Source organism: Cibotium barometz, chromosome 28 (genome assembly GCF_041138505.1).
Source record: "Cibotium barometz isolate CiBa-2024 chromosome 28, ASM4113850v1, whole genome shotgun sequence".
NCBI lineage: Eukaryota > Viridiplantae > Streptophyta > Polypodiopsida > Cyatheales > Cibotiaceae > Cibotium > Cibotium barometz.
In genome coordinates, this window is record NC_141073.1 from 41,422,178 (window position 1) to 41,448,640 (window position 26,463).

The following is a 26,463-nucleotide window of genomic DNA, read 5'->3' on the forward strand; positions in this document are numbered from 1 at the left end:
GCAGGCGCACGATGGAGGACACTCGTTACAACTTAAAAGTCTGGGACCTGGGGTATAAACAAGTGGACGGTGGACTCTGGAGTCTGGACTCTGGACTCGCAGTGTGGTTCTCTCTCTTATTCTGATGAATAATGAATACGCATGATTGAGAGATGGCAGAGAGTGTCTGGACTCTGATAAGGGAAAAATGCAAGTATTAGGCATCAGTATTTCATTCAATGGTGCGTGCCAGGTTGTGCAGTGCGCGAAAACTGAGATCACTGTAGAAACCCAGGTGTGGCGACGCAAGATTGGTAAAAAGGTACAAATGGGCCTCCCAAGAGGGCGCCCATCAGGTGGGCCTGGTGCCAACGTCGCAATCAACGTGCACGGGAAGACTCTCGAAAAAGGCCGGAACCAGACGCCACTTGTAGAGAGCGCATTGAAGGGGTTCACACAATACCCTGGAAAAGGCGCCAATCAGAAATTGTAAAACCGCCCGGCTCGAACGTGACCCGGACCGTAGCGTTACAATGTGGCTGATGTAGGCAGCCACGTGCGCGGGCCTAGCGAATCACATGCTGGTGGCCTGGATGATGCCACGTCGGACGCGGAGGGCGACAGTTAACCGGTAACGTGCGGAGATGCGTCGTGTAGCTGAAGTAAAAGCTTGGATTTGAGGAAGCTTTACGTTCTTAACCAAGGTGTTAAATACGTCGCTTGTGCAGTGAAGGCTTGGCTTTACGTTATTAACCAAAGTGTTAAATAGGACGTTTGCCAGCCTGTACATGGACGAGAGAGACATTTTTGCCATATTACTATTATATAATATAATTGCTGTATTTTCCAAAAACTACCTTACCAGATAATCTTGCCAGCGTGGCGAAAATACTTGTAAAGTTTACTTGTTTTGCCACGTTGCCAACACATGTTGGCAAGTGCGGCCTGAGTCTTCTCTGTGTCGGAGTCTGTCCCGTCTGGCTCGTCCCTTCAATCTTCATTTCCGCCATCGCCTTTCGACAGTTAATATCCCACCCCCGAATCCCACTGATTGCGCGGTGACATTTTCGACCCCAGTCACCGCACCGTCTGTCGTCGCAGCCACTGTGCTTGTAGGCTCTAGCCCTCATCTATTGCTTTTCGCGGGGTTCTTCCGTCCATGACAATCATACCGTCGTAATCTACCGTTAGCACAGATTACTGTTCCGTCATGATTCGCTAGCGTAGTGCTGGAGCTTCTCCTTCTTCCGGCCATGGCGGCTGTTTCAAGGGGGCTGCTTCTTCTTTCGGCCATAGCGACTGCTTCGTTATAACCCGCTGTGCGCGCGCTGGGGGCTTCTCTTTCTTCCGGCCATGGCGACCTTGACTCCAGGCGTCCTCCTGAAGCTTCTCCAGCACATGAACTCTGATGTCAAGATAGCGGGAGAGCATCGCTCAGTTCTCTTGCAGGTGATCACCATCTTGCCTGCCCTAGCAGGTAGCGATCTATGGCCTAACCAGGGATTCTATCTCAAGGTCTCCGACTCATCGCACGCCACTTTCGTCTCTCTCGCCGAGGAGCACAACGATCTGATTTTGAGCGACAAGCTGCAGCTAGGGCAATTCATCCATGTAGACAAGCTCGAGTCCGGCCATCCTGTCCCACTTCTGCGCGGCGTCCGGCCTGTTCCGGGCAGGCACCCTTGCATCGGCACGCCGGAAGACCTAGTCACGACAGCCGTTCCGGCACTGCAGAATGGACACCATCTGGAGAAGGCATCATTGGACCCCGTCACAGCCGGCGAAATTGGCTTGGCCAGAATTACCTCCAAGAGGTTCGATGCCGTTTCTGTTGAGAGTGCTCTGTCGAACGCTTCCGGTTCTGACAGCGGCAGCACTCCCAGGTTCTCAAGAGCCTCCGACAGGCCAGGTATGCCATCTCCTCTCCGACAGAAAGAGTCCCGTTCTGTCCCTCTAAAGGATATCGAAGACACTGCGTTTCGACACAAATCAGGGCATACGGCTAAATCCAAGCAATCGACTGATCTATCTCCGAGGCCTAGTACTGTCGCACGCTCATCTGTGAGTCCCGCCCTTCTCTCGCGGTCTACTGACAGAGGTAACTCTCCGCTGACCAAATCCTCTGCACCAGAGAAAGCAGGGGCCAATGGCCGAGTGGCCTGCCCGGAAGAGAGAAAGGTGCCTTACAAGGGTTTGTCTCTTAGTGTCCTCTCAAAACCTCAACCTTCTTCTCCAACTGTTAGAACACCTACCAGCAGCAGTAGCAGCATCCTTATCCCAAAGAGAAGCACTGGAGATACCCCAAAACGTCGCTCACTAGGTAGCATCGTTACTGCTTCCAGTGGATCCAAAGTGGGGGACTTGCTGGCAGTAAGTGCAAAGACCCTACGGAGAAGCTGGGAAGGGGCTGTTGGAATTAAAGATTTCAAAGAGCGATTGAGCTCTAAAAAGTCAGCCAAGATGGACATCAAAACTCCAGTTGCAGTTCCAGTATGCTCTCCTGCCCTGTGTTAATATATAGTTGCTTTTTAGATTGTCTGCTCAAGCTTGGCTGCCCCTTGTGGAGTAACATGATGATGTCATTCTGTGTTGCCTTGATTTGATCTAGGAGTCTTGAACCCGTCTTGTGGAAATTGAGTTTCAGAGCATTAATAATCATCTTAGTATGCAAAAAGACTGCACAACAGATTCTTTCAATTTGTATACATAGGACTAGAGCATATATGGATGATGGAGTAAAGTGCACTCTCAGGTATCTATTTTCAATTGTCTTGAACAACTGTGGGCAGGCAACAGCCTCTAAAAGATCAAGTGATGGTAGTATGCAAAAGGTGCAAGAGGCTTACACTGCAGCTCCAAAATTAGTAGATGTGAAGATGAACATCAAGGGCTCAACTGTTGCTCCTACAAAGAAAGCCGCCTCTGGAAGTGCAGGCTCTGAGGCTCTAGACAAGTTGATCAAGGCTCCTGTTCATAACAAAAGATTAACTGATGGAAGTATTAGCTGGGACTGTCTCCCATCAGGTCTAGCAACACTTGGAAATGTATGTTCCCTCACACTTTGGATGTTCTATATCAGCAGGGTACTTTTTTATGCTGTTGTTGACACGTGCCCTTAATATTTTCAGGAGGCCATGCACAGGAGAGATGCTGCTTCACTAGCTGCTGCAGAGGCTTTGAAGGAAGCATCTGCTGCTGAAAGTGTTGTTCGAAGCTTGAGGTATCACACTTTAATCCAAATCCTTGAAATGTGAAAACTAGCTAGTGTCCAAGCTAAGTTTTGTGTTATGAAAAATTTGATGGGCTCGAGTACATTTTCAAGCAAGTCTTAATGTTTTCAGATTTTGTTACAAGAATCTTTGAATGTAAGTTCCAACCCTAAATACAACTTTGGAGATGAATTTGCCAAGGTGCACCCGTGGTGCATAACTGCTGGACATGGAAATTAAATGGCCAAGGTAGCGCTGCTGTTATAGATTTGGGTCCAATGTTTTGTAAGTGTATTTGCTTGCTATCTCCTAATCTCAGGGCCCCCTAACCTTATTGGATTTGGCCTGCTAATCCGAGGATTAGCTCCATGTACATAACATATTTCCCCTCCTCATATGTTTCCACGCTTGAACCTATGCTTTATACCAGCAATTGTCTTCAAGTGAGTTCTCCTCTGCCCTATCTTTCCACTTAATTTTATACTCAGGGATCAACTTATTTTTCCCTGAAATCAATCATAGCTTCTAGTTCATGTGGAATAGAGTGAAAAGATGCAGGGGGGAAGAGAGCTTGAGCTCTTGCAAGCACACACACTCTCACAAAACCTTAATAGAGAACACACAAGGTGAGAGGCTGGAAATCTTCTTCTTCTTCACTCAACACTCAACACACCATATACAAAGATAAGAGTACACATAATATGAAAGGTACTCAACCAATACATACACGGGTTCTCTATAGTGTGAACCCAACTAAATGAGCTGGCGCTATAACTATGCCAGTCTCTAGAATGGCTGTCACACAGCCTGTCATCCCACTGGCCGCATATCACCCATGATCTCACCAACCATGCCAGTGGTGTAAGTGTGGGGCCTATCCCTCAGGCGGGTCATCAGTGTCCACCGCCTTACTAGACGAGCTCGATATCTCAACACTCCCCCTCGAGCTCAACTCCATCTCATGCACACCAAGTGAAGCTCTGAATCTGCGGAGCTTCTCTGTACCCAATGCTTTGGTGAAGATGTCAGCTACCTGATCCTCTGTGCTGACATAAACAAGGTCAAGGTCTCCTGCCAAGACCTTCTCTCTGACGAAATGATAGTGGACCTCTATATGCTTCGTGCGAGCATGAAAAACTGGGTTCCTGGCCAACTGTATACTGCTAATGTTGTCACAGAAAATGACAACTTGTCTATCCATTGATAGACCCAAATCTGCAAGTAGCTTTCTCAACCAAGCTACCTCACATATGCTGCCATAGCAGCACCTCTGTACTCGGCCTCTGTAGTACTGGATAGAGCAACCGTAGGCTGCTTCTTGCTGCTCCAAGTCATAGTAGCACTCCCCAAAGAAAACATGAAGCCACTGGTAGATCTTCTATCTGAGATACTACCAGCCCAATTAGCATCTGTGTATCCATGTAGACATATCTCTGTCCCAGTCTCATAGAATAGTCCACAATGCAAAGTAGACCTCACATACCTCAGTATGCGTCTCAATGCATCCAAATGCGGTTTCCGCGGAACCTGCATAAAGTGACTCACCAACCCAACAGCATAGCTCAAATCTGGCCTGGTGATCGTCATGTATATCAAGCTTCCTACTATGCGCCTATACATAGTAGGATCCTCCAAAATCTCTCCTGAATTTGCACTCAACTTGCCATTCTGATCCAATGGCACTGAGATAGGCTTACAGCCTGTCAGACCATACTTGGACAACATGTCCAAGCCATACTGTCTCTGCAGTAATCCAATACCATGTGGTGACCTAATCACCTCAATGCCCAAGAAATATCTGAGCTCTCCCAGATCCTTCATCTCAAACTTCTGTCTAAGCAAGATCTTTACATCAAAGATCTCTGCATCATGGTCTCCCGTAATGATCAAGTCATCTACATAGATGACAACAAGCACAACCCCTCTATCACCATGGTCCCCCGTAATGATCAAGTCATCTATATAGATGACAACAAACACAACCCCTCTATCACCATGTCTCACATACAGCGAGAAATCTGCATTGGCTACATGAAAGCCAATAGTGACAAGATATTCAGAAATCTTGTCAGACCATGCTCTTGGTGCTTGTTTTAAACCATACAAGGCTTTCTTCAGCCTGCAAACATGCTCGGGGTGACCCACATCCTCATAACCAGGTGGCTGCAACATATACACCTCTTCTTGCAAATCCCCATGCAAGAATGCATTCTTTACATCCATCTGATGTAAAGACCATTGCTTTGACGCAGCCACTGCTATCACAACTCACTGTTGCCATCTTGGCAACTGGGTTGAAAGTTTCCTCATAATCAATGCCATATGTCTGCGCATATCCTTTGGCTACCAATCTAGCCTTGTACTTGTTTATGCTTCCATCACTGTTATGTTTTACTTTGTACACCCACTTGCATCCAATGGCTTTCTTGCCTTCAGGCAATTGACTAAGTCCCAAGTTTCATTTCCATATAGTGCATTCATCTCCTCATCCATAGCTTTCTCCCAACACACATTTCCAACAGTCTCATCAATGCATGTGGGCTCAACAACCTGCACAACCTTTGCCATATATGCATAGTGATGTGCCACATAACCATCATAGGTAAATCTTTGCACAGGATTTTTCACTCTCCAGCAGATACACAAATTTACCAGAAACAACACTCTGGTTTTTCCTGCACAAACTGCTGTATTTTTTGTAGCGGTACTGTAGTACTCTCAAATGTCACAACCAGTGACTTCAATGTGCATACATACACCCAATGGCAACTGTTGACCTCTTTGCAGCACCCACAGTGTCTGCACACTCAATCTGTCTTCCTGCAGTTCTTAAAACAGAGTTCCGCAGAGAATCGATGACTTACCTGCAGTGCTCGAAATCGCCTGCTTTCTAAAAAACGGAGGTCCAGGCGCGCCCGAAACGTGTTTTCGGCCTTCAAAATTGTTGTCCGATAGGACAGTACAGTTGCCCTATAGCTTTACTCCCGCGAAGAAAGCTCCTCAATCAGAGATTGTTTGTCGGTGCCTCCCTTAGAGCTCCCGACAAGGGTGTAGTCACCAACACAAATAGGGAAGAGTAGTTGAAGCTCTTACTCTCCTACCGCTTCCTGTGGTTCTCTTGCTTGTAGCTCAGCCCTTAGCACGAACCAGGCTCTGATACCATGAAAAGATGCAGGGGGGAAGAGAGCTTCAGCTCTTGCAAGCACACTCGTACGGCTTCGTGTGGTTCTCTTGCTTGCAGCTCAGCCCTTAGCACGAACCAGGCTCTGATACCATGAAAAGATGCAGGGGGGAAGAGAGCTTGAGCTCTTGCAAGCACACACACACTCACAAAACCCAAATAGAGAACACACAAGGTGAGAGGCTGGAAATCTTCTTCTTCTTCTTCACTCAACACTCAACACACCATATACAAAGATAAGAGTACACATAATATGAAAGGTACTCAACCAATACATACACGGGTTCTCTATAGTGTGAACCCAACTAAATGAGCTGGCGCTATAACTATGCCAGTCTCTAGAATGGCTGTCACACAGCCTGTCATCCCACTGGCCGCATATCACCCATGATCTCACCAACCATGCCAGTGGTGTAAGTGTGGGGCCTATCCCCCAGGCGGGTCATCAGTGTCCACCGCCTCAGTGGATGAGCTCGATATCTCAACATAGAGGACAAGTCCTCAACCTCAACAAGTTCCTAAGAAGTCACAATGCTGTCCTCGGCTCCCAGCATCTCTTTCAGTGTCATGTGCATGAATAATGCCATGTACATTCTCAGGACTAATCCAGAAGGGGCAGCCAAGAAAAAAAGATTAAAGACTAGGACATGGAGCAGAGTGTGCAGTGGGGACTTGGAGATGACCTGAAGATGCTGTCGGCTGAACCAAAGAAGGACACAGGAGCTGTCGGCTGAGGCGGCTGCAGGGCATCTTCATTTTGGGATTTAGCCAGCAGTCGGCCAGAGCAGTCGGCTGGCCGACTGCTGGTTGGCCAATTCCCCAAGGAATCCAAAGGCCTATAAAAGGGCAAAGAGGCTTCTCATTGTAATCATTCATTCCTCTAGGGAATGGGTCCTTAGGGTGCAGCATTAGGACCAGATTTTGGGTGTTTCCCACCTTTTTATGAAGGCAGCCAAGGGCTCTAGATTAGGAGCACCTTTTTGTACTATATGAATACACTGAATTTCCAGCATGTCTCTCTCTCTACTCTCTCTTCATGTTTGCGTTTTGCATTAGCATGTTGCCAGTGGTGTTTAGGGTTGAAAGAAGACCCCCAGAGTTTCCGCGTGCTACATTCAGGCCACTGACGTAAAAGATTGGATGACCTTTCACATTTTGAGACAATTCTAGTATATAGGAAATGAACAACGGAGGCTTCTCACCATGGAAAGCCTCATATGGAGTTTTATCTGGAAGAGCAGCAATAGGAGACCTGTTTTGAATGTAGACAGTAGTGGAAGCCGCCTCAGCCCAGAAACGTCGAGGTAATGAAGAATACTCAAGCATAGCATGGGCCATCTCCATAATGGTCCTATTCTTCCTCTCTGCAACTCCATTCTATGATGGAGTATATGCTGTAGTAAGCTGTCTCTGAATGCCATGGGTCTTGCAATATTGCTGAAACTCCTGGGATGTAAACTCACCCACTCCGTCGGTCCTGAGAGCCTTGATTAAGCGACCGGTCTCTTTTTCCATCTCAACTCTCCAATCACAGAAGTGCTCAAAAGCCTCATCCTTGGTCTTCAGAAAGTAAACCCAAGTATGTCTAGAAAAATCATCCACCATCACGAGCATGTATGACGCCTTACTCAGAGATGTGGTACTTGTTGAGATAGCGAGCTCATCTAGTGAGGCGGTGGACACTAATGACCCGCTTGGGGGATAGGCCCCACACTTACACCACTGGCATGGTTGGTGAGATCATGGGTGATATGTGGCCAGTGGGATGACAGGCTGTGTGACAGCCATTCTAGAGATTGGCATAGTTATAGTGCCACCTCATTTAGTTGGGTTCACACTATAGAGAACCCTAGTATGTATTTGGTTGAGTATCTTTTCATAGTGTGTGTACTCTTATCTTTTTATATGGTGTGTTGAGTGTTGTGTAAAGAAGAAGATTTTCAGCCTTTCACCTTGTGTGTTCTCTTTTAGGATTTTGTGTGTGTGTGCGCTTGCAAGAGCTCAAGCTATCTTCTTCCCTGCATCTTTTCATGGTATCAGAGCCTGGTTCATGCTAAGGGCTGAGCTGCAAGCAAGGGAAGCGCAGGAAGCGGTAAGAGGGTAAGAGCTTCATCTACTCTTCCCTATTTGTGTTGTCAACTACACCCTTGTCGGGAGCTCTACGGGAGGCACCGATAAACGATCTCTGATTGAGGAGCTTTCTTCGCGGGAGTAAAGCTATAGGGCAACTATACTGTCCTAATGGAGTCCTAATGGATAATTTTTTTGGGCCGAAAACGCATTTCGAGTGCGTTAAGACCTCCGTTTTTCGAAAAGCAGGCGATTTCGAGCACTGCAGGTAAGTTATCAATTCTATGCAGAATTCTGTTTTAAGAATTGCAAGAAGACAGATTGGTTGTGCAGACATTGTGTGTGCTACAAGGAGGTAAAACAGTTGCCATTGGGTGTACGTATGCACATTGAGGTTACTGGTTGTGACATTTGAGTGTAGTACAGTACCGCTGTAGAAAATACAGCAATTTGTGCAGGACAAACCCAGAGTGCTGTTTCTGGTAAATTTGTGTGTCTGATAAGATGTCAAATGATGGCATAAACCAGATTGTTGCTGAGAAGCTTGATAAGAACAACTTTCATGCTTGGAGATTCAGGTTGACAAATTTCTTGATGGAAAAGGGTTACTGGGACTACATAGAAGGTGAGCATGAAGAGGCATCGGAGATATGGGAGATCAATCCGACTGCTGTAGATGTGAAAGATTTCAAGGATTGGAACCAAGGAGCCAGAAAAGTTATGTATTGGCTCTCTATCAGTATACAGGACACCATGATTGGACACATATAGGATGCCAAGTCCCCCAAGGAGGCGTGGGACACCTTGGTAAAACTCTATGAAACGAATAGCAAGGTACGAAAGATATAGTTGAACAATGAACTTCATACTGTAGAGAAAAAGAGTATGTTTGTGAATGACTATGCATTGAAGATCAAGGGTATTGTGGAATCCCTTGCATCTATTGGTGTTTCAGTAGATGATGATGATAAGGTGGAAGTCTGTCTACGTGGTCTCGGGCCACAATACAAGGCGTTCAAGACCTCTATTCAGACTCGGGAAAACATTCCCAATTTCTCAGATTTGGTGTCTATGTTGATTATAGAAGAGAAGAGCTTGGGTGAAGACCAACAGTCTTCACAAAACAAAAAGAGTCCAGAGCAACAGGCCTTCTACACAAGTTCAGAAAGAGGACGAGGTAGAGGAGGCCGTGGACGCGGCCAAGGAGGTGGCCGAACAGGTAATCAGAATTATAGCCATCAGCAGTAAGAATAACAGTCCCAGAATTCACAACCACAACAACACGCAGGTGGAAGAGGCCAATTCAGAGGCAGGGGGAGTCAAAGAGGTCGTGGAAATTGGCAAAGGCAGTGTAATGATACACGTGGATGCTTTTATTGTGGTAAGCTTGGACATGTGCAGGCAGATTGTTATAAGAAGCAGGCTGACATGCAAAATGGGAAATTGCAGCAAAACAACTATGTATCCTCGAGTAGAAATAATGAGGATAATGAAAGGTTGTTTGTTATGCAGTATGTCGTTAATACCATGTCTGAAAATGTTGAAGCAGCACATAAAGATGATGTATGGTACGTTGATTCAGGTGCTTCGAACCACATGACAAGTCATGGGGAGTGCTTCAAGGAGATGAAAAACCCTGAAAGACCAGGTTTTGTGGAAACAGGGGATGACACTGCTCATCCAATTGCCCATGTTGGAGATGTGCCATTGTCTATGCAGGATGGCAAAGTGAAGTACCTTGCAGATGTACTTCACGTTCCGAACATAACAAAGAATCTGGTTTCAGTTGGCCAGATGATTGAGCAGGGTTTGCAGGTTCGGTTTAACCCTGATGGTTGTTATGTTGAAGACTTTAAAGGCAAGTGCAGGTTGGTTGCAAAAGGCAACAGAGTGGGCAGAATGTTTACATTGAATGTAGACATGCATGAAATGAGTGCTGCGATGTTTGCAAATGGTTCAGGGATTGTTGCAGACACAGACATTTGGCATAAAAGAATTGGACATGTGAATGTGCAGCGAATGAAGTCTATGCAAACTAAAGGAATTGTGACAGGGCTGCCGAAGTTTAAAGTGGAAGGTATGCAGAGAATATGTGAAGCATGCCAATTTGGAAAGCAAACAAAGCATGTATTTCCACGTAATAGATATGTGAGCAGAAATGCACTAGATGTTGTGCATTCAGATATATGGGGTCCTACGAAGACCATGTCTATGGGAGGCTGCAGATATTATGTGACATTTATTGATGACCACACAAGGAAAGTGTGGGTATATTTCATGAAGGAGAAGAGTGAGGTGTTCACTCACTTTCAGAATTTCAGAGTTTTGGTTGAAAAGCAAACAGGGAAATATGTAAAGTGCCTAAGGTCAGATGGAGGGGGAGAGTACTTCTCCAATGAGTTCTCTAAATTTTTGAAGAAGAATGGTATTCGGAGACAGTTTACATGCAGATACACTCCGCAGCAAAATGGAGTTGCTGAGCGGAAAAACGGGCACATTGCTGAGATTGCGCGAGCATTGATGGGAGAGAAGAATATACCGCATAGCTATTGGGATGAGGTTGTTTCTACAGCAGTATACATCATGAACAGGACTCCAATTGCAGCCATACATGATGTAAGTCTAGAGGAGAGGTTTACTGGCAGAAAACCTAATTTCTCATCTGAAAGTTTTTGGATGCATTATTGCATATGTGCATGTGCCAGATTAGCTGAGAACTAAGCTGGATCCTAAAGCTGAAAAATGTGTGTTTATTGGGTATTCCCTTGAGCAAAAGAGATTCAGGTGTTATAACCCTGCTACACGTGAGTTCAGGGTAAGCAGGGATGTTTTTGATGAGATGAGCTGGCGAAAAAGAAGCTGTTGGGGCTGATGTGAGTGGAAATGTGGTTGCACAGAATGCAAGTCAGCAATCACAGTCTTTGAGTGGACTAGGAGAGTTCTCATCTAGTGGTTCAGTTGATAGACCACGGAGTGGAAAGTGATCGAGCCCCTAAGTATGCCTGACATTTCTGCAGGGCATTCTCATGTTGATGGAGAGTCTAGTGGCTCAGAGATGAGCCTTGATGAGGATCTTGGGATACCAGCTATGAGAATGCCTGGTGTAAAGAAGGCTATGGAAGCCATGAATGCAAAGCTGCGAAGATGTGGGAGAGTGAAAGAATCCTGTGCAGAGGTTTACCTATGATGGTTATGTGGCACATCACTATGCATACATGGCAAAAGTTGTACAGGTTGTAGAGCCCACATGCATTGATGAGGCTGTTGGAAATGTGTGTTGGGAGAAAGCTATGGATGAGGAGATGGATGCACTATATGGAAATGAGACTTGGGATTTAGTGCAATTGCCTGAAGGCAAGAAAGCCATTGAATGCAAGTGGGTGTACAAAGTAAAACATAACAGTGATGGAAGCATAAGCAGGTACAAGGCTAGATTGGTAGCCAAAGGATATGCGCAGACATATGGCATTCATTATGAGAAAACTTTTAGTCCAGTTGCCAAGATGGCAACAATGAGAGTTGTGATAGTAGTGGCTGCGTCAAAGCAATGGTCTTTACATCAGAGGGATGTAAAGAATGCATTCTTGCATGGGGATTTGCAGGAAGAGGTGTATATGTTGCAGCTACCCGGTTATGAGGATGTGAGTCACTTCGAGCATGTTTGCAGGTTGAAGAAAGCCTTGTATGGCTTAAAACGAGCACCAAGAGTATGGTCTGACAAGATTTCTGAATATCTTGTCACTATTGGCTTTCATGTAGCCAATGCAGATTTCTCGCTGTATGTGAGACACAGTGATAGAGGGATTGTGCCATCTATGTAGATGACCTTATCATTATGGGAAACCATGATGCAGAGATCTTTGATGTAAAGATCTTGCTTAGACAGAAGTTTGAGATGAAGGACCTGGGGGAGCTCAGATATTTCTTGGGCATTGAGGTGATTAGGTCACCACATGGTATTGGATTACTGCAGAGACAGTATGGCTTGGACATGTTGTCCAAGTATGGTATGACAGGCCGTAAGCCTATCTCAGTGCCATTGGATCAGAATGGCAAGTTGAGTGCAGTTTCAAGAGAGATTTTGGAGGATCCTACTATGTATAGGCTTATAGTAGGAAGCTTGATCTACATGACGATCATTAGGCCATATTTGAGCTATGCTGTTGGGTTGGTGAATCAGTTTATGCAGGTTCCTCGAAAACCGCATTTGGATGCATTAAGACGCATACTGAGGTATGTGAGGTCTACTTTGCATTGTGGACTATTTTATGAAACTGGGACAGAGATATGTGTACATGGGTACACAGATGCTGATTGGGCTGGCAGTATCTCAGATAGAAGATCTACTAGTGGCTTCATTTTTTCTTTGGGGAGTGCTGGTGTGACTTGGAGCAGCAAGAAGCAGCCTACGGTCGCTCTATCCAATAGAGAGGCCGAGTACAGAGGTGCTGCTATGGCAGCGTATGAGGTAGCTTGGTTGAGAAAGCTACTTGCAGATTTGGATCTATCAGTGGATAGACAAATTGTCATTTTCTGTGACAACATTAGCAGTATACAGTTGGCTAGGAACCCAGTTTTTCATGCTCGCACGAAGCATATAGATTATTTTGTCAGAGAGAAGGTTTTGGTAGGAGATGTTGACCTTGTTTATGTCAGCACACAGGATCAGGTCGTTGACATCTTCACCAAAGCATTGGGTACAGAGAAGCTCGGAAGATTCAGGGCTTCGCTTGGTGTACATGAGATGGAGTTGAGCTCGAGGGAGAGTGTTGATGAAACCGATCCCGTCAAGTGGGAAGACTCCGTTGGACACCCACACACGTAATAGCACAACTTAATACCACAATTTGAAATGGACAACTTAATTACAACTTGAAATTGAAATGAAATGAAATGGAAAGATGGACACCAACACTGGGGCCGGAACGGGCCGACCCTCCCCTCAATATATGATATATTTATTGGAAGTATTTAACAAATACAATGCTCCATGGGTTCCAAGAACCAGATGATGTCCATGTACATATGAATACAGTACCAAACAAATAGGCTCGAAGTCGACGTTCGAAGTAGATGCTCGAAGCAGAACGACCACTAGTGTGGTCCAGTCTCTACGGTCTTGTGCTTTCACTGGACTCCGCGGAGAGCGCCTCACTGGTGTTTCGAGACCACGCACAAACAGGCGCTCTCGTACTAACGCCTGGCTCTCCCGATCTCAGCACCTTTGGACCGAGGAATGAAAACTCAAGTTTAGTACCCATTTTATCAAATAAAGCCCTCCAAAAGAGGCTTGTAGTCCTGGGATCTCTATCCCCAACAATGGATTTAGGCATACCATGATGCTTGAAAGTACTAGCAAGAAAAAGCTTTACCATATGATCAGCTTTAATGGTTTTCTTGACGGGCAAGAAATGAGCTTGCTTGCTAAACCTATCCACAATGGTCCAAATAGCATCATTCCCATGCTGGGATCTAGGCAAATCCATAATAAAATCCATAGTAATACTTTCCCAAGGTTGCGAGGGAATAGGCAATGGCTGAAGCAAACCTGGAGGTTTTTGCCTATCAAATTTCACCTTTTGGCAAGTAATACATGCACGTACATAAGCCTCAATGTCTTTACGCATGCTTGGCCAAAAGAAATATCTCTGAATCATGCGTGTAGTAGGCATGATACCTCTATGACCAGCATAAGGTGGAACGTGACATTTGTCCATAACCTTTGGACGCAAATCCTTCACCACACATAGGCAATTATCCTTCATAATATAACCCTCGTTGATAACATAAGAGGCATGTGAATGACCAGCCATCAAATCAGTCCATATATGGCAAAAATCAGCATCCGAATGGTACAAATCTCGCATAGCAGATAAGTCCCCATGAGAGGCCACTGAGACTGCAGCTACATAAGGTCTCCTGGATAGTGCATCGGCCACCACATTTTTCTTTCCTAGAGTATGCACAATCTGAAAATGAAACATGGAAAGAAAATTTGCCATTCTCATCTGCTTCTCTGAAAGCTTTGTTTGAGATAAAAAGTATCTCAAGCTTTGATGATCTGTCTTGACTACAAATTCAGCCCCAAGAAGATAATGTTTCCATATCTTTAAGGCGTGAATTACAGCCAAGAGCTCTTTCTCATAGATATCCATATGAAGCTCGGCATCATGCAAACGACGGCTTTCGTATGCAACTGCATGCCCTTCTTGATTTAGGACAGCTCCTATGCAATTACCACAAGCATCACATTCAACTACAAATGACTTGTGCAAGTCAGGAACAATCAAAACTGGACCATGTATGATAGCATGCTTGAGTTGCAAGAAAGCATCTTGTTCTTTTGAAGTCCATTTGAAAGTGATTTTCTTCTTTGTGAGATCATGTAGAGGAGTGGCTATCATAGCAAAATGCCTTATGAAACGCCTATAATACGAACATAATCCCAGAAAACTACGTACTTGATGTACGTTTTGCAATTCGGGCCAATTCCGAACGGTCTCTATCTTTGCAGGATCCATTGTAACTCCATCTTTAGATACAATATGACCCAAATAATGAATCTCTGAAAGGAAAAACTCACTTTTCTTGGCATTAATGAAAAGTTTATGCCGCCGCAACTCTTCGAACACTGTGACCAAATGAGTTCTATGTTCCTGCTCATTCTTGGAGAAAACCAAGATATCATCAAAGAATACTCCTGTGAATGTGCGATGGGGTCGGAATATCCTATCCATCATACGATTAAAAGTAGCAGGAGCATTGTTGAGACCAAAAGGCATTACCAAAAATTCATATAATCCGAAGGCTGTCCTGAATGCAGTTTTATGGACATCTTGTGGCACCACTCGTATCTGGTGATGACCACTCTTTAAATCAAGTCTGCTAAAACAAGCTGAGTCATCAAGCTTATCCAAAATATCATCAATTCGCGGAATTGGGAATCTGTTCTTGATGGTAAGCTTGTTCAAAGCTCTATAGTCCACACACATACGGAATGATACGTCCTTCTTTTGAACAAGAAGCACAGGAGAGCAGTAAGGTGAGGAACTGGGTTGAACCAAACCTTTCTCTAAAAGCTCGTTTACCTGCTTCATGATCTCTTCTTGTTGTGCAGCACTCACTCGGTATGCGGGTTTGTTAGGAGGAGAACTACCTGGTACAAGATCTATGCGATGATCTTCGGGCCTTTGGGGAGGTAATTCACCTGGCAACGAATCAGCAAAATAGTCGTTGAATGCATGAAGAAAATTCAGCCTATTATTAGACATAGCATCCACATTTTGAAGACTTGGTACAAGGCTATCACGCACAAAAACCAAGTATGTAGAAAGACTCTTTTTCATTGCTTTATTAATTTGGATGTGTGATACAAGTGGAATGGAATCCCCTTCTTTGCCAGCATCAATAAAATGCATGCGGCCTTTATGCATAAAAGAAATCATATTGGACTTGTAGTCTTTGCGGGGCTCAAGCCTATGGTGCCACGGCTTGCCCAACAATACATCACATCCATTTAGTGGAGCAACTAGGAAATGTTCATTATCAAGGTAGCCCTGGATATGGATGCGCAACTTCCCTATCAATGGGGTAACCTACACCTCTTTACCAATAAATGCAGCTTCAGCTTCAACCTGAGGTCCCATGTTATCAACCTCAATACCCAATGCAGCTGCCATTTGCATAGAGATGAAGTTATCGGTTGCACAGTCATCAAACATGAATAAGGCGGGCTGATCCTTGATTTGCCCCCAAGCCTTGCAAACAGTCTTTGAATGTATTAGGAAAATTCAGCCTATCATTAGACATAGCATCCATATTTTGATGATTTGGCACAAGACTATCACGCACAAAAACCAAGTACGCTGAAAGACTCTTTTTCATTGCTTTATTAATTTGGATGTGTGATACAAGTGGGATGGAATCCCCTTCTTTGCCAGCATCAATAAAATGCATGCGGCCTTTATGCATAAAAGAAATCATTTTAGACTTGTAGTCTTTGCGGGGCTCAAGCCTATGGTGCCACGGCTTGCCCAACAATACATCACATCCATTCAAAGGAGCAACTAGGAAATGCTCATTATCAAGGTAGCCCTGAATATGAATACGCAACTTCCCAATCAAAGGGGTAACCTGCACCTCTTTACCAATAAATGCAGCTTCGGCTTCAATCTGAGGTCCCATGTTTTCAACCTCAATACCCAATGCAGCTGCCATTTGCATAGAGATGAAATTGTCAGTTGCACAGTCATCAAACATGAAGAGTGCGGGCTGATCCTTGATTTGCCCCCAAGCCTTGCAAACCATACGCTCTTTTGCATCATGACCTCTATTACCTTGCACATCAGGAACTGCATGAACATTTGCTTTGGTGTGCTTGTCCTCGTGCTTTGGTTTGCGATTTGGGCATTGTCGAAACATGTGGTCTTTGCTACCACAAGAAAAGCATTTTCCATCCTTAGCATATTGCTCTCTTTGCTCCGGGGTTAAGCCGAATTTGTTCTTCCTTGGGCCCTGTTCTTTAGATGTGTTATTTTCAGCTTTACCACCCTTGTAAGGCTCCCGGAAGTTCTTTTTAGGTGGCTGTCCACCCTTTTGCAGATTTGGGACAGCCTTGTCTTTCCCCTTTGAACCTCCTTGATCCTGTTTACTCTTGAGCACCAATTGCTCCGTAGCAAGAGCAGAAGCTGTGAGCTGTTGCAAAGTATGTTTCGGGTGCAATTCAATGCCCGAACGATATGCTGGTTGCAGTCCAGAACGAAACTTCCTCTTTCTTTCATCCTCAGTGATTTGCATAAAGGGAGTTACTTTCAGCAACACTTTCCAGAACTTGTTACATACTGTTGCACGCTTTCATTATCTCTTTGCTCTAGCCTGTCCCACTTTTGGGTGAGAGTTTGCTCCGCATTTGGTGGCAAAAACTGAGCATAGAATCTATCTTAAAATTCCTTCCAGGTGCAAATGGGATCCTTGGTGATCTTTTCAGTGATCCACCAATGAGCAGCAGTCCCTTTCAAAAACATGCTAGCATGGCGTACTTTAGACTTTTCTGTGAAGTCCTCATCGCTAAAGGCAATGTCGAACTGTGCCACAAATGCTAACACTTTAGAAGCATCATGTTCTCCACCATGAAAGACATCAAACTTAAGAAATTTGTCACCTGCTTTGAATTCCTTGAGCTTTCTGGCATGAGGCTCATGGTCTTCTCTTTTTCTTTTCCCCTTATCCAACGGGGCAGCCCTATCTGCATGGGCTCCATGGGCCGTCATAGAAGCTTCATGAGGCACGGTGGCATGTGCTCCACGAACTTGAAACTCAGATGCATGTGACTTACCTGCATAAGGCAATGTCTCTCCATGAGATAGCTCAGAAGGCAAAATTCTTCTAGCAGCAGACCTGTCACCCTTACCATGGGATACGTGTCTTGCATGCATGTGACTTTTATGCTCTCCATGAGCACTAGCATACATATATCTATCAGGCTTCGTGCCTTGTGGAGAAGATGCATGTCGAGAGGTGACTGTTACCTCTTCCTTTTGCATAAAAGATTTCAGCCTTTGAGATGCGGGATCTCCATGCTTCAAGCGAGGTGGATTTCTGAATTTCAGCTCTCCGTCGTCCCCCTCTTTGATATCACCTTTGCGGAGGAGGTAGGCAAGTGTCAACTCCCTTGGCTTCTTGCCCACTTCCCATGCCATGGACTCAAAAGTTACATCTACCATTGCATCACCCTTCCTAGCTTCAATGGCACTTTGTACATGGGGATCTTCATGCAAAAAATTTAACTCTTGCTCTTGTGCCTGCAAAAGTTTTCTCATATGTTCCATTTCAGCCCTCATTGCATCAGGCTCTTGTTCAAGCATAACTGTCTTTCCTGGAGACAGTTGACCCTTTGATTCACTATCATTAACCCTTCAAGGGGCTTGTGCCTTCCTCGTAGAGCATCAGAGCCACGAGAGGCACTAGATGGACCCCTCGAAGTAGGCACTTCCAAAGGGTTGCCTTGGCTGTCCATTGTGTTTAAGTGTGCTAAAAGCGGGGTGTCTAGTACTTTCCCCACTAGGAAGAGGGAAACAACCGTGCTCTGATACCAATGAAACCGATCCTGTCAAGTGGGAAGACTCCGTTGGACACCCACACGCGTAATAGCACAACTTAATACCACAATTTGAAATGGACAACTTAATTACAACTTGAAATTGAAATGAAATGAAATGGAAAGATGGACACCAGCACTGGGGCCGGAACGGGCCGACCCCCCCCCTCAATATATGATATATTTATTGGGAGTATTTAACAAATACAATGCTCCATGGGTTCCAAGAACCAGATGATGTCCATGTACATATGAATACAGTACCAAACAAACAGGCTCGAAGCCGACGTCCGAAGTAGATGCTCGAAGCAGAACGACCACTAGTGTGGTCCAGTCTCTACGGTCTTGTGCTTTCACTGGACTCTGCGGAGAGCGCCTCACTGGTGTTCCGAGACCACGCACAAACAGGCGCTCTCGTACTAACGCCTGGCTCTCCCGATCTGAGCACCTTTGGACCGAGGTTCTCCAATAGAGCTTGGACTACCCGGCACTGAACGGGTGTTACCGTGGGGGATGAATCCCTTATCAAATTTAACACAAAGTACTTTATTTAAATCTGAAAATTCACTTACTTGTGGATGGCAGAGGAAGTCCAATATCCATGTGTGCAGTTACTTGAGAGAAACAGCGAGGCACAGCAGCGTGAAACAGCCGTTTTCAAGGCGGAAGAAACAGCCGCCTATGGTGTAGCTGTAGTCGCCTGGATGCAACCGTAAGATGAAAAGAAGCCTTTGAATTTGCTCAGCCGTCAGCAAGCGATGAAGCGCAACACAACCAGGGGTGAAGGAGGCGCACCAATCGTCCCTTCAAAGGTGGTCGTGGAGCTTTTTTTATTAAGGATGGAGGAGGAGTAAACAAAATGTGCTGGCTGGCTCCCCACGCTTGCATGTGGGCGGCCAGCTCTTTGGGAGTGTGGGTAGGTGACCATGCACCCACCCCCACACACTCACTTGAGTGGGGCTCCCCACCTTGGCCCCTAAGTGGGTGCCCAAAGGGGGTGCCCACTTTTAAGTGAGTGTAAACAAATGACCTTATAAAATAAAGGTTAAAATATGAAATATTAAAACAACATGTGCAATATACTTACCACCTGTTCACATGCACCAAAACTCATCAGAAGACAGAGCAGACTTCACGACTCACTGGCAGGCGTCCTCGCTCAGTAAGTGACACGTCAAGCATGCAAACACAAAAATACAAGTCATGCGAAAACAGTTTCAAACATGCAGAACATGAGTGCATGTGCAAATAGTATCATGGACATATCTCCCGTTCATGGAACAAGTACAAATTATCTGTCGGCACAAAAATGGCACGACGTAAAACATAAAAACTTGGTCTTCCTATGGAGTGACATTCAGCCCAAGGCATGGAACACAAGATCGGGAAGAGCTCCCAGGAGGTTTGGAGTATGTTCCACTGGGAGATGGTGGTCTAGTGCTGTCGAGTTGTACTTATGGATACAGATTTGGTGCAACTCTTTTGAGGAGTATTGTTCTTGGTTTTGTTTTCTTCCTTTAGAGTGCATTGAAGTTGGTGCAAGCAAGTATTGTGGTCCATGTGAGTCGATGCATTAGTCGGCGAGGACATGCATGATGCGGCTGACCACCCTTGACAGTACACGAGCGAGTCATCCTTATACAAGGGCTTTCAAAATGCTTTTTGTCTGGCTTTAGGTCTGCACTTAGTCATGTCCATGTGGCATCCAAGTGGAGGATGCACGTGACCGCCTTTTTTTGGGGAGGGGGGGGTTGGATGTGCTGTAACCAGCCCCCGTTCCCCCTATTTTCGTAATTGATCCCTTAGCCTAGGCGACCAACAACTAAAGTGCAGCGAAGATAGTTCAGAAGGAGCCTGAATCCTGCAGCTTGTGATTGCCTTGGGATGATTTTGTGTTGATTGTGCAAGTATTTCTTTGAAAGTTTCTTGCTGTCCATCTATGCTTAATGTATCAAAAGGTCAATCACTTCTGCAAGAATACCCAACACGCTAAAACTAACTACATACTATGATGCAAGCTCTTAATATTGGTACATCAGGAGTCAGGACTATCGAGAAAAGGCATACATATCTCACCCCTCAAAAAGAGCGAGCCTTGAAAGATAACACAGAGATGATTTTTTTGTACTTGCTACTAATGTCTTCAATCGTTGATTTAAGAGATTTGCTAGCTGCATTACATGAGTTGTGGGTCACAGAACCCTTTTCACTAGCAAGGGTACAGTGGGCTTGCTTTTTGGATGTTCTAGCATAATTGGTTGGGTTGCTTTTATATTTTTTTACTAACCTTAAAGTTACCTGTTAACTTTCTGTACGTGTCAGTGTAGAAGGTAAAGTGACTCCTTTCATAGTGTGTCTAATGAGGTGGAATGAATACCTATATGTAACCCTTCCACTTTTGTTTTTTCCCTGACTGGCCTTAGGCCCAAGATCCTCCCATAGTTACTGTTTTTTCACCGCCTGTAGGCACTTTTTTCCGCTCGCTGCCGAGGGAGCACCTCGTGGGGGTTTGAACCCAGGACCTCCGGGTCCCAAGACAAACATCTCACCACTTGAGCCACCAACCTATTGACGTATCCCTTCCACTATCTTTTGACCACATGCTGATTTCTTTAATTGTACATCTATTAATGCAGTCTTGGTATCCAGTAGGTTTGGTCTTCTTTATGGGTAAGATGCTATTTTTCATATGTCGAGGATTATCCTGTTGCAGAAATTGACCCATTTGATATTATGGGTGGTTGGTTGTATGGCACCTTTTTTTGGAGGTGTACTCCTTTTTTGGAGAAACAAGACAGCAAAGCAACATCTGTTGACAGTCTCAATGATGCTTGTAATTTGCAGCATGTTTTCTGAGCTATGCTCCTTGGCGAGAGTGGAATATCCTCAATCCTCAGTGGAGCAGTTTTTGGACCTTCAGCAGGTACTAGGGCAGGCTACAGCTGTGGCAGACGCATTGGCTGGCATGGAGAAAGTAAACAAAGAAATGGATGCAGATGAGTCTGCTCCAGCCTTTACAGAGGAACACCTAAGTGTCTGTGTGGAGAAGGCGAAACGAGCAAACCTCTGGGTTGGAGCGGCTTTGTCAACTGATTTAGCTGCTTTCACACTCATGACAAAGCAAGCAGGCAGTGTGACCTCCAAGACAGTTGTCAAGAAAGAAGTCTCTAAAGGGAATATCTGCAATAATCAGTTCATGCTAGTGCTAGAGAAAGCTTCAGGTGCCCAAACTGGGATTATGACAAAGGGTAGCAGTTCAGCCTCCTCAGCGCCTCCCTCTAAGAAAGCTGTGACCTTAGCAAGTCCCTCTTCACCAAAAAGAGGACTGAACTCTTCGAATTTACAGAATGGAAATGATAAAATGCGTGCCAATGGATGTGATGGTGATGCAAAATTGTTGAAGGCAACAACCAATTCAACCCGGCGGGTACCAAATGGAACTGCTTCTAAAGTAACTAGTGCAAAGCTTGCAAGCAAGAGGGGGCATGCCACCCCTGCTCAGGGTTCACAGGGAGCTGCCAACTGGGTCAAGGGTGGTGGCTTGCAGGACATTGCAGAGCTCGCGAAGCGGCTTCAAAGTGAGTCTCAGAGCTGGTTTTTACAGTTTCTGGAGGGGGCATTCGATAGTGGTTATAAAGTATCGAATGCAGTTGAGCCCACATTAGACAGCGCTGCAGCAAAATCATGTTTACAGCAAGACAATAGTCAAATTGCAGCTATGCTATCACAGTTGAAAAGGGTAAATGATTGGCTGGATCAAGTGGATGGTAGAAAAGAAGTGCCTGGTGATGTGGAACTATCTGACACTGTGGGCCATTTGAAACGAAAAATTTATGATTTTCTCCTTCAACATGTTGAGTCAGCTGCTCTTGCCCTGGGTAATCAGGCCAATCCATGATTTTGGATTGTGAAAGGCACACGAGGTGTACTGCGGGCAGGAAATGCACCAAGCAAATTTGGTGGCATGAGAAGTTCCAAAGCTGCAGAAGTTGCAATATCTTTCAGTAAGGAGTGGTTTGCTAGTGTGTGCTGGGTACATCCATTGGCTTAGTTCTTATAATTGGACTCTTTGCCATGGTCTTGCTGAAGAGTCTTGAAATTTAGAAGGTACTGGAGTGCGACTTCCCTTGCTTGGAATGTTCTGGAAGACTGTATGGCCAGACAACAGGTCTCACCTACTCCAGAATTCGTGTAACATGGAAGCATGGAGCTTTCAGCTTCTTGGAATCATTGCTCGTGCGACCGGAATTTCTGGCTCAAAGAAAGTTGCGCTTAATCGCCTGCCGTCCAGACAGGTAATTCCTGAAGTTTTCCACTTGTTAACCCACCAACCAGGACTAAGATTAGGATCTCCTGGTATTTAGTTTTTAGGCTGTGTCACGACTGTTAGTCCAGCACATATTACAGTTTACAATTATTTCAGCTAGATTAAAACCTGGGCTTCCTGCTTGTTGAGTAGGTTTCCACATTTCAGTTGCAGTTGAGAGAGGAACAGCTCTCTTTCTTGGCTTCAGTAGTGCTAATATTTCTGTTCCATTGTGCTCTTGCATTTCAGATGCTTGTATGTCTGAAAGATTGCGACTCTAATGGCAGCTCAAGCTTGGAGTTCTGTCAAAATATACTGCCAACTTAACTAAAATTGTGAAAGATATACTACTGCAGAGGTGGATTCCGTGCTTGGCTACAAAAAAGAAAGCCAAGTAAACCATCACAATTGACTACCTTTACATGAGTGTTGATTTATTCATTTATATCAATGAAAAAGTTTAAGGGTGATTTGCAGGGCACTTTTCCATGTATTTTGAGCGGATTCAAGGTGAAATTGATAGGCTATTTTTACGCCTTTATTTGTGGGTTTTATTGTAGCCACTTTGGCACCGGAGGGGGGCTAACCGTTTGTAAGTCATCTGTTATAAAAATGGTTTATTTTGCTGGTGTCTGTGATTTGCTTAAATTCCTGAACATTCAGGTAAACAAGATTTTCTTTATGCCCATCATGTTGATGGGTAAAACGCAATGGCATTACAAGAGTCTGGATGCCAGTTTTTCACAAGGCTTCTTATGTGAAACGGGAGGTTTCAGCTTGTTTTGCACGTGCGAAGTTTCAATTGTGTGGGTGCAGCCTGGTTGAATTTTGAGTAGAGGAGGGGTTGGCATGGTGTTTGTTGGACATCGTTTCTAGATCTTACAGAAATCTGCACCCGCTAAAAAGCGATCTCTGCACCCTTTCGTTTGAGGTTGTAGGTTCAGTGCTTGAGTAACATCCTCAATTCAGCCTCCAAGGAATTCATGAACAGCCTCAAGCCAGTAATGCCACTGACATTTGCCGGGTCATTCTGATGGCTCTACCATTCCTGTTATACCATACTAATAAAGAATGTTTCTCTGGCTCCAAGAATCGATGGTCAACCAGTAGTTACTTTGCCGGCTTTGTGATAATTGGCGTCCCCTAGTTTTGGTTTCAACAGCCAGTCCATACTTGCTATGGATAACTCAATGTTGTCTCTCTGCATATGGCTTTTTATTCTCCTGTACCACAGAAGGTACCACGTAAGGTTCACTCGTGTAGAAAACAAGCCTCAACTCCTCAAACATAGTGAATCTGACACGGTGACGCGAACAACCCAGATGAATCACTATACAATAGAAGCATCTTGGAGCTGTTTTAAAAGTACTCACCACTATGGGTGTCTTATCTAGTCTTTCTACTTGCATATCAGCTATCAATAAATTGTGATCTTTTCTTTGTGAAGTTCTGGCTTGCCTAAGCCAATGAAACAGATTTATTTGAATAATAAAGTTCATATTACTCTCCTTGCTAATAAAGAGAGCTACATTCCACTCCACAAAGTTATACTTTAGTGATGACCTTACCATTGCAAGAAACTTGGGATAGTTCAAGTCATGTAAGCACAAAAGGTAGGTTAATCGATCCTGTACCGTGTCATCAATTACGTAGCACCTCCCTACATTATGGAGTGGGTTCTATGAGGTCATGTGCTTCTTATGCTCACACGGAATTGCAATAGAACTTATGGCCCAGGCTTTCCAAAGATTTACACAAGGGGGGAGAGAGAGAGAGAGAGAGTCTTTTTACGTAGATACTCGTCAAAGCCCCGGAAGAAGGCTGCTCCAAGGGTCAAAGTATGGAAGTTTGCATATAGGAACTAGACTTGCTCCTTTAGGGGGGTGCGGTTCAAAGGGAGTGGTTGCTTATTTAGGCCTTACATATGTACAGTGCTTGCAATAGTCCGGCGAGATCAGGAGGTCGGATTCATGTGGATGTGCTTAGCTTGGTCAAAATTCTAGATATTACACATTGTGATATGTTGCACCCCACTTGAGACATTGCCTTTGCAATTGACTTATGTAGGATAGGATGGATAGTCAATATATGTCCCTTTGTTTGTAGATATCGTGAAGTTCTCTCCCAAAAAGGAGACATTTGGTGACTTCCATGCACGTACGTAAAGATGTGAAGCTCTGTATCCTCCCCCAATCTTCTCATGGTATTAGAGGTTGGTTCAAGCTAAGGAGGTAAAGAAAGTAGGCAAAGGAAGTCAAAAACAATGTCCAAAGATTGATGTATGATGGTTATGTAGCTCACCATTATGCATACATGGCAAAAGTATGTAGAAGATTAAAGCCATATGTTTTGAGGATGATGTTGGGCATATGCATTGGTAGAAAGCCATGGATAAGGAAAGGGTTACATTAGATGCAAATAAGACATGGGAATCAATGCCTTTGCCTGATGGTGAAAAGGTGATTGGATGTAAGTGGGTCTACATAGTGAAGTATAACTTGGATGGAAGCATTACCAGGTACAAGGCGAGATTGGTTGCCAAAGGTTATGCTCATACCTACGGCATTGATTATGAGGAGACATTTAGCCTCATTGCCAAGATGGCAACCGTGAGAGCTATTATTATAGTGGTTGTGTCAAAAGGTTGGGTTTTGCATTAGATGGATATAAATAATGTGTTCTTGCATGATGAGTTATAAGAAGAAGTATATTTGGAATTGCCACCTAGTTATGAGGATTGAGTCACCTAGATTATGTGTAGGCTATGTAAAGTCTTATATAGCTTGAAGTATGCACCAAGATGATGGCATGATAAGATTGCATAGTATGTTTATCACCATTGGTGTTCATATGGCAAATTTTGATCATTCACTCTATGTGCCAAAGAGTGATAAGGGGATTGTGGTCATCACTCTCTAGGTGGACTACTTGATTGTCGAGGGTGACAATGAAGAGGAAGTTGAGTTTATGGGCTACCACACCTCCAAGAGGGAACTCAATGCATTCACCTAAAGGATAAGCAATAGATCACAAACAACTGTCGTAGGGCACTTACCAATGCTTTGAACTTGAGTCCCTTCTTGAGGCCTCCAAGCTCACTTGTTAAGCTCCTAACCTCCAAGCTCCACCTCCACGCTGTCATCGTAGAGTCGCTCGCACCGTCGCATAAGGCAATCACTCTCTCTCTTTCTTCCACACAAGTATGAATCATACAAGCATATAAGAGGAACAATGCTAGAATGCTCTCTCTCTCAATCTCTCTCAAGACACAAGGAAGAGCTCTCTATAGCACAAAGCGGATTGTGTCTTTTCATTATGAGAAAATGCCTTATATACATTTGGACCTTATTCACACTTGGGTGCCCAAAACTTACTTACTAGGCCTTGGATGGCCAATATCTCATAATGTACAACTTTTATAGTGCCGTTTCATGACACTTATTAATGTCCTCAATTGGAGGATCATGTTCGTTAATCCAAAATGGGATTAACATCCCCCCCTTCCTAATGTAGGTTCTATCCGTAGAACTTGTTACTACTGAGGTCTAAAGACCTGGTCACCAAACTCATGTTGGTAAAAATTTCTTCTTTTGACTGGAGCTTTCTGAGTGTGCGTCTGAAC

At 44.7% G+C, this 26,463-nt stretch overlaps 1 protein-coding gene across 1 annotated transcript; it reads left to right on the plus strand.

Moving 5' to 3' along the window:
• The first annotated feature begins 901 nt into the window (after positions 1-901).
• Positions 902-23,472, plus strand: LOC147622828 (protein CORTICAL MICROTUBULE DISORDERING 2-like). Its single transcript, XM_086822469.1, has 5 exons — positions 902-2,469; positions 2,769-3,023; positions 3,108-3,199; positions 21,380-22,830; positions 23,091-23,472. Exons 1-4 carry the CDS (start codon positions 1,333-1,335, stop codon positions 22,431-22,433), a joined length of 2,538 nt encoding a protein of 845 aa, XP_086678595.1. The 5' UTR covers positions 902-1,332; the 3' UTR covers positions 22,434-22,830; positions 23,091-23,472.
• The last annotated feature ends 2,991 nt before the right edge of the window (positions 23,473-26,463 follow it).